Raw genomic sequence first — 9,523 nt, forward strand, 5'->3', positions numbered from 1 at the left:
TTTTCATTGTGTACTGCAGCTCCGTCTGTGTGTGTTGGAGACAGCTGTGCTGCTCATAGTAGTGCACTAAGCATCAACCACACATTCACATTCACGTTTTTTATTTGTGTTTTTTTACTTTGCTACTGTAATTTATAGAGCCCAGTGCTATTAGTCTAGCTGTGGGGGACTGGTGTGCTGCTCCTAGTAGTTCACCACCAGCACCAACCAGAGATCACTTTTTTTTATTATTAATTTTTTTTTATTTAACTTACTGTTCTTTAACATGTCCAGTGCTGTTTGCTGTTGTTCATAGTAGTAGTGACATTGCATTGCAATAAAATCACCTGAGCGATGTTTTTCCACCAGCAATAATATATTCCGTATCCACTACTGCGGCGTTTTGTCTTTGCGTGTGAACCGGCTGTAACCGTTACACAACTTGATTGGCATGTAGACGCCGGACGTTTTAAAGCAGTTTATTACACAAGTTTAGAAATGTAGTGTGATTTCTGCCCTTTACAGCACAAAACGCAACGCTATGTCAACAACGTATTTTTCAGAGAAATTTTTGCCCTTGATCCCCCTCCTGCATGCCACTGTCCAGGTCGTGGCACCCTTTAAACAACTTTAAAATCAGTTTTCTGGCAAGAAATGGCTTTTCTAGTTTTTAAAGTTCGCCTTCCCATTGAAGTCTATGGGGTTCGCAAAGTTCGCAAAAGTTCGCACTTTTTGGCGGAAGTTCGCGAACGGGTTCGCGAACTTTTTTTGTGAGGTTCGCTACATCTCTACCAGTTTATACATCCATCAACTCTACTTTTTGAAAGTGTGAAAGGAGAAAGGAGGAGGCTGGGACAGGCGGAAGAAACTAATTTCAATTTTAGTTCCTAAAAAGTCAATCCCTTAGAGGTAGCAGATAGCAAACCCCTAAAGCTGGGGTTTCTGCCTATAATCAAACTGTTTGGGACATCCTCTGGCTAGATACATCATAGATTCTCACTATAGATTCTCACTATAGACGTGTATTCTCACTATAGACCTGTATTCTCACCATAGACCTGTATTCTCACTATAGACGTGTATCAGTTGTATCCATTTGGGGAGTTTAAACCCATATAATCAAGGATCCCTAATTTTTTGGCATTTGTTGACATGGTTTGCTGGCACCAAGAAGTATCATCTCTACTTTTAGTAAATAATGCCCATTTTTCTTCAGAGGTATAACTGAGTTTATTTTACTAAAAAAATCTATAAATAGGAAATCACTGATCATTTCTGATTAACCCCTTTCTTCATAATGACTTTGAACCTATGACATACATAGAGTTCATCTTGCCAGTTTTCTACAAGTCCAGTAATTCCAAGTGACCTCCTCCAAGTCTAAGAAAGCAGCTTATTTGATTTTGTGGTACAGGTATGGGACCCATTATCCAGAATGCTAGGGACCCGAGGCTTTCCAGATAAGGGGGCTTTCCGTAATTCGGATCTCCTACCTAAAGTCTGCTAAAAATATTATTTAAACAGTAATTAAACCTAATGGGATTGTTTCGCCTCCAACAAGGATTAATTATATATTAGTTGGGATCAAGTACAGGTACTGTTTTATTATTACAGAGAAAAGGGAATCATTTAACCATTAAATAAACCCAATAGGGCTGTTCTGCCCCCAATAAGGGGTAATTATATCTTAGTTGGGATCAAGTACAGGTACTGTTTTATTATTACAGAGAAAAGGGAATCATTTAACCATTAAATAAACCCAATAGGGCTGTTCTGCCCCCAGTAAGGGGTAATTATATCTTAGTTGGGATCAAGTACAGGTACTGTTTTATTATTACAGAGAAAAGGGAATCATTTAACCATTAAATAAACCCAATAGGGCTGTTCTGCCCCCAATAAGGGGTAATTATATCTTAGTTGGGATCAAGTACAGGTACTGTTTTATTATTACAGAGAAAAGGGAATCATTTAACCATTAAATAAACCCAATAGGGCTGTTCTGCCCCCAGTAAGGGGTAATTATATCTTAGTTGGGATCAAGTACAGGTACTGTTTTATTATTACAGAGAAAAGGGAATCATTTAACCATTAAATAAACCCAATAGGGCTGTTCTGCCCCCAATAAGGGGTAATTATATCTTAGTTGGGATCAAGTACAGGTACTGTTTTATTATTATAGAGAAAAGGGAATCATTTTTAAAAATGTGAATTATTTGATTAAAATGGAGTCTATGGGAGATGGGCTTTCCGTAATTCAGAACTTTCTGGATAATGGGTTTCTGGATAAGGGGTCTGATACCTGTATATGAGAAAAGTGCACACTGCAGAAAAATCCCTTATTTAGAAAACTTAATGTCATTCTCCAGCAGTAATGAGTTAACATTATGGTTCTCATCAAAATGAACTATTTTGTCACTAGCCAAATTTTCCACACACTTGCACCAAAATTTCACCATTTCATTCTATCAGACAATGCAGGATGCATCAGGCAAAGAGCAAAAATGGCTGATTGTGGCCTTTATTTTGCACGTTGCATGCTGCGTTCTGCAATGTAAATGACTCTACTATCTCCTAAGTCTTGGGATGGATGACCAGTTTTGATGGCAGATATTATTGCATTATTATTATTCAATTCATACCTCACAACTGAACTTATCTCTGCCATGTGTAGGACCTACTGGTAAATAAAACATTAGAAAGGTTATTATATGATCCCCTTATATATTTATACATAGTTATCATGTCACCTCTTAAGCGCCTCTTCTCCAGTGTAAACAACCCCAACTTGGCCAGTCTTTCTTCATAACTGAGACTTTCCATACCCTTTACCAGCTTAGTTGCCCTTCTCTGGACCCTCTCTAACTCAATAATGCCCTGTTTGAGCACTAAATTAGGGTAAGTTACTGAACTGTGAAGTAAAAGGGATTCCATGTGATTAACTGGGCCAGTGTCTCTACAGATGTTTGTATTTCTGGCTTGGTGCAGGCAGTTCTTAATCTATATAATATAATAATAATTTGGGAGATCATGGTAAGGACATACCAGCTGGGTGAAAGTAAGCAATAGAAAGGAAGAATTTTGATCTCCGAGACATACGCTTATATCCTTCCCAGACTTCCAATGCACTTTCAATTTGTTTACTGTTGTGCTATAGGAGATCTTGTTTAGTGACAACCAGGTAACTGTTTTTCTATGATGACATTTCTGCTGAATGAAGAATAAAATACACGTGCAGACTTTGCATATGAAAACGTACAGTATATGTTGACCCTGTCAAGTAAACTATGTGTAAGCCCCTAATCCACTTTGTCAGTATTTCCATTTCTTAGTAATGGGATGGTTAGATTCATAAAGTCCTCAAAAGACTATAAATACAAATATATTACAGACCTCCAAGTCCTGGGTCTTTGTTGTTTAGTTGCTATCAAGAAATACCTTCCCTAAAAATTCCAACACATGTGAACAGCGGTGCTGACATGGCATCCCTTTGATGAGAAGGGTTTTTTATTGTTTGTGACCCTAGTATGCCCTATGCTTCAGTTACCAGTACTATGTACCCAGGCTCTCAACTATGGAAGGTGTGTGGGCAGGATAGGCCGACTAGTGACATTTATGAAAGCAAGTGCTTGTTTCTTTTTGATCCATAACAGCAGTTTAGTTTTAGAGCAGATGTAACTTATAAAATCATGTTTTAACTATTACTGCATTGCATGTTGAGTCTCTGAGGTCCATTATTTGGTCAAGGCTCAATTTGGTTCATAAAATGTGACATATAAGTATACAATTTTAGCCATAGCGCCATTTATATCTAGGTCAGAAACTAAGGGGCTGATTTACTAATCCACAAATCTGAATGGGAAAAATTTTGATTGGAAAACAAACATTTTGCGATTTTTTCGTATTTTTTGCGACTATTTTGTAGCCGTTACGACTTGCGCGAATTGTCGCGACTTTTTCATAGCCATTACAAATTTCGTGAATTGTCGCGACTTTTTCATAGCCATTATGACTTTCGTGAATTGTTGCGACTTTTTCATAACCATTACGACTTTCGCGAATTGTTGCGACTTTTTCGTATTGAGCGCTCGAAAAAGTCGCAAAATACCGATCATTACGAAAAAAACGCATTCGGACACTTTTCGGACGTTCGTGGATTAGTAAATGTGCCCCTAAGTGTTCACCCCAAATCTTACCCTGATTAATCTTTAGTTCACTGGTAGTTCCGGGCACCCACCAACTTGGGAACCATTACCCTATGTTTATTTCAGCATCATAGTGTGAACGATATATATGGAGTCAAGTTTTGTCATATTGAACTTTCAATATTAAGAATTTTTTGTTGTGCAACAGGCAAGTATATGGTTATTGTCCTACGTATGAGTTACAACTGCATCCAATAATCACTAAGGTGGCCTATAACTTCCTTTTCCTTAATCTTGTACATCAAAACAGTACAGGCAGTTTGTTCTTGGGAGCAGAATCTCTCTGTGCATAACTGGGTCTATATAAGAACACAATTGTTTGCATTATTTATTATTAACTGCCAAGTGTTTGTATTAGAAATACAGCTTTATTATATTTTTAATGGCATTGATAATATCTTTGTTCCTTAAACTATACACTAATGGGTTTAGTAATGGAGTTACAGCCACATACAGTAGAGACAGCAGCTTATCCATTTCTTGGGGATTCCCAGAATCTGGCTTCATGTACAAACATAAACACGTCCCACAGAACAGAACCACAACTGTGAGATGGGAGCAGCAGCTGGAGAAGGTCTTGAGTTTTCCTGCTGAAGTTCGGATCTTTGAGACAGAATATATAATGTTTCCATAAGAGATCAAAATTAAACCAAAGGGTATGAGTCCAAAAGCTATACATACTACAATTAATGCAATTTTAATATTTCCAGTGCCACTGCAAGAGAGCTCCAGTATGGCTTTAAGCTCACAAAAGAAATGACTGATTTCTTGATGGTCGCAAAATGATAAATTAGAAACAAGCCAAGAAAACATGGATGCACTTGTAGCACCAATGATCCAGGGAACAAAGGCAAGAAGAAGGCATATGTATTTCTGCATGATGAGAGAGTAGCGCATGGGGATACAGATGGCTACATAGCGATCATAAGCCATGGAGGTCAGGAGAAGATAATCCACTGTAACACATAATACATGTAGATACAGCTGAGTTATACAGCCCAGGAAAGAAATGCCGTTGTCTCCTGTTATAGTGATGGCCAGAAGCTTTGGCAATATGGCAGTGACATAGACAATGTCTTGGACAGACAAGTTGCAGAGGAAAAAGTACATTGGAGTGTGCAGGCGGGGCACCAAACATACAAGTGCAGTAATGATAAGGTTTGCACATACAGTTAGAATGTACATCAGTAGCACCCAAACAAAGATCAGAAGTTGTAGTTTTTCATGACTTAGAAATGCCAAGAGGTGGAATTCTCTCTGCAATGTGACATTTCTTACTTCATTTCCAGTCATGTTATGGTATTGTAGAGTAATGCAAGTGCACATGTAAAAACTGTAAATATATTCATCCCTTTGATCTTATTTCATATTTTGGGATACAACACATTCTAAGTGCAAATAGTTCCCATTCTGATCCACATCCTCCATCTGGCTTGTCATGCATCAGTAGCCTTGAGATATGTCAGCACATGTCAAAATAGCACATTATGAAAATCAGACAAGTAGGACTGAAATATTGTGTAGGCAATACATGTCTCAGTACATAGGTTTTATTCACTGCTGAGGCTCAGTAAAACAGGTTAAGATATGATGCAGACTAAAAACTTAAATATATGTTTTATTTGTGGTCTCTATAGGTCCACTAACAAAAGAAGAAACTGACTGTTATGTGGGATGTGTTTAGTCATAAATGCAGGACCTGCAGAAGAGAGCAGCTGATAAGTTTTATAGAGCTCTTATGTGCAGGCATTGTCCATACACCCAATTTGTTTTGTACACCTCTTGTATCACCTCTGCTGAATACTCTTTGGTGGTTATAGGGCATAGAAAGGAGATTGGAAAAGGCAGCGGAAGCAGAGCAGATAAGTCTTCAATGGCTGGTACTACTCCAGAGCACAAGCAACAAAAGATGGGTAAAATTATCCAATCTTTAATATAAACATTAAAAACATAGATGCCTTAGTTGTACATGGGTACAATACAAATTGGATGATTTTACCCTTCCTGATTCCTTCTGCTCTTTGTGTTCCAGAGTTGCACCGGCCAGTGAAGACGTATCTGCATTCACAGACATTAAGTGGCTTAATTTGAGCTTAATTTGGTGAGGCAAACATAAAGCTCTCTACCAGGCAGAACTAAAGAAAAATGATTATTATAGTAACATAAATGGCTTTTTATACTACAAGGAATGTAACCATACAGTAGGCCTATGAGTAAGATCCTTGTAGGAGGCTTACTAAGGAAAAGCCTGGTTTACTCCGGCCTGGCCATGGTTTTTGGAAAGCCAACCTCTGTACATGTTACTGTTTAGGAATATTCAAAATAATTGATAAAAGTGTAGTGTATACTACAATTGTGCTAAATGGAACAAAGTATAAATGGAGCTGTATGTTGTCCTTTTACCAAAGATTTTTTTCTGTTTTTTCTGTACGTACATTTCATTTTCTCCCAATAGAAGTGACAGTGCTGAGACCATTATCTGAGTGTCTGAAACAGATCAAAAAGTCTTCAACAAAGGAAAAATACCTGAGCGCTGCTGGGAGGAATACAGTATGGTGAGCTGATAGGATAAGCAATATGGCTTCTGATTAGGCATCCACGTCTGTGACTTTTATAGTTCCTTCTGCTGGCAGAGGTACATTTTACCTGAGAAACCCCAGGGCTCCAGCTAATTCACCAGCTTTAAATAGAACTGGGAGAATCTACTTTGAGTGAATCTCCAGAGACTGATTAATGCAAGAATATTGTATTTTAAAGGGATATTCACCTGCATGGAAAATACAACATTTAGGGGCACATTTACTAATCCACAAACGTCCGAAAAGTGTCCGAATTTTTTTCGTAATGATCGGTATTTTGCATTTTTTTCGTAAATTGTCGCGACTTTTTCGTAGGCGTTACGACTTTTTCGTAAATTGTTGCGACTTTTTCGTAGCCATTACAACTTGCGCAAATTGTCGCAACTTTTTTGTAGCCGTCGCGCCGAGTACGAAAGTTTCGGATTCATTCAAGCTTCAGTATCGTGACTTTCCTTGGGCCAGGTTGGAGCTGCAGAGTGCCATTGAGCCCTATGGGAGACTTTCCTTGGGCCAGGTTGGAGCTGCAGAGTGCCATTGAGCCCTATGGGAGACTTTCCTTGGGCCAGGTTGGAGCTGCAGAGTGCCATTGAGCCCAATGGGAGACTTTCCTTGGGCCGGGTTGGAGCTGCAGAGTGCCATTGAGCCCTATGGGAGACTTTCCTTGGGCCGGGTTGGAGCTGCAGCGTGCCATTTAGCCCTATGGGAGACTTTCCTTGGGCCGGGTTGGAGCTGCAGAGTGCCATTGAGCCCTATGGGAGACTTTCCTTGGGCCGGGTTGGAGCTGCAGAGTGCCATTGAGCCCTATGGGAGACTTTCCTTGGGCCGGGTTGGAGCTGCAGAGTGCCATTGAGCCCTATGGGAGACTTTCCTTGGGCCAGGTTGGAGCTGCAGAGTGCCATTGAGCCCTATGGGAGACTTTCCTTGGGCTGGGTTGGAGCTGCAGAGTGCCATTGAGTCCTATGGGAGGCTTCCAAAATCATGCAAAGTCTGAAAGTTTTGCCCGCCGTTTCCAATCCGAATTTTTCCCATTCGGATTCGGATTCGTGGATTAGTAAATGTGCCCCTTAGTATACATTAGTGAATATAGAATGCCTATTACTGGATTTACATTGTACTTTTTGCTGATTTTTTTTATTTGCTACAACATAGTATTTTCTTTTAGTTAACAATGACTGTGATTGAAAAAGTAGTTGAGCTGGGGTGGATTATACTGAGGACCAAATCTGACCCACCCAACCAGTGCTATAACTGCAGAATTTGAGTTTGGGACCCTTCTTCCCATTCCAAATTACATATCCCAAATCCTCAACAGATTCTTAAGCCCACACCCTCTATATTTCCAAACTCTTCAACCCCTGCCTGTGGGATGGAGGTATCTGGGACGTGATAGAGCCCCAGGAATCTCTCTATATAGATACAGAGAGATTCCTGAGACTCTATCAGGTCCCAGATTGGAAAGAAACTTAAATATTTGATTCTTTAGTAGAGGATACATCAGACAGCTACTTGCAGTGTGTTGATAATCTGCTGTTTTTATTGTGAAGTGAACACACTACACTTGTGACACTTGAGAAAGAGCTAAACTGGAAAATGAAGAGGCAGATTAATTACTATGTGTATTTTCATGGGTTGTAAACTCGTTTAACCCTTTAAGTGCCACAGATCAGAGAGTCTATGATCTGTGGATAAAGGGACTGAAGTGCCACAGATCGTAGATTCTACGATCTACAGCACTTCCCTTTTGGAAAGCATAGGAGCAGCTTTTAAAACTGCTAAGGGCTCCATAATGTAAGGAGCACCAGGAGACTGGTGCTCATTCCTACCTTGATGCACCCCGGTCTCTTCTGGTGAAGCGTGCTCCTGTGGGCGTCCGTCCTCAAAGCACTCTGGAGGCATGCACAGTAACGCTGATGCCACTCGGCGCTGTGACATGACGTCAGCAGACATGCTGATGTCACATTTGTTGCTAAATTCGAATTTAAATTCTGGTTTCTGCTTGTTTTAAGTGCCCAAGCTGGTTCTGTGATTATAGATCTTAGCTAAAGCCTTGTATAATTTGCCCCCAACGGGGTTGGTGGGGCTCTCCTGCTACACCTAAAAGGTACTCCCGGCAGTTTACGGGCTCCTCTTCACTACTGTCCGTAGCACATAATGGTGCTTATACTGCAGCATCCAGCTTGTCAGACGTGAAAATTCAAACACTTTATTTTCATTTGGGTTCCTCTGTACACCACATAGTTTGGTAAATCTATGCATATTGGGCATCAAACTCTTCAGTAGAGTAGACCTCTGGCATTCATATTTAGAATGTTTTTCATAAATTCATAAAGTCTGCTATGTTTAGCATAGCTTTATAGTTTGTAGTAGAAAGATGTATGTACCCATTTTGGCATTGTAAGAATGTGTTCTTTTAGAAAATAATGGTTTTCTAGGGTCTCCATACTATTAGGAGGTCTTATGGCACATAATACACATACCAGGTGCTTATAATGCAGCAGCCATCTTTTCAGATGTGTGATGGAAATTTTGTCTGCAATATCCATTTGGGTGCCCATAGTTTGGCAAAATAAATGCAAATTGGGCATCAGACTGTTCAGTAAACCCCTGGTGTTCCTATTTAGAGTGTTTAAACTCACATTTTGATAACTCTGCCCCTTAGTTTCAGAATAGGGATCCTATGATAAAACACTATCTAAGTATGTGTTTAATCTCGTACTTTTAATATTCTACATCTTTACACCTGCGTAAAAAAAATTGTTGCAA

The 9,523-nt window shown here is 39.6% G+C and overlaps 1 protein-coding gene across 1 annotated transcript in view; it reads right to left on the bottom strand.

Moving 5' to 3' along the window:
• The window catches only part of LOC116409556 (putative olfactory receptor 2B3), a 103,582-nt gene extending 94,875 nt beyond the window's left edge, over window positions 1-8,707 (bottom strand). Inside the window, exons 1-2 of the mRNA XM_031898232.1 lie at window positions 8,584-8,707; window positions 4,626-5,137 (exon numbers count right to left, since the gene is read on the bottom strand). Coding sequence (XP_031754092.1) covers window positions 4,626-5,137; window positions 8,584-8,707 — 636 coding nt within the window. The remainder of the gene's footprint in view (window positions 1-4,625; window positions 5,138-8,583) is intronic.
• Between the last annotated feature and the right edge of the window lie 816 nt (window positions 8,708-9,523).

This window comes from Xenopus tropicalis, chromosome 3 (genome assembly GCF_000004195.4).
Source record: "Xenopus tropicalis strain Nigerian chromosome 3, UCB_Xtro_10.0, whole genome shotgun sequence".
Classification (NCBI taxonomy): domain Eukaryota; kingdom Metazoa; phylum Chordata; class Amphibia; order Anura; family Pipidae; genus Xenopus; species Xenopus tropicalis.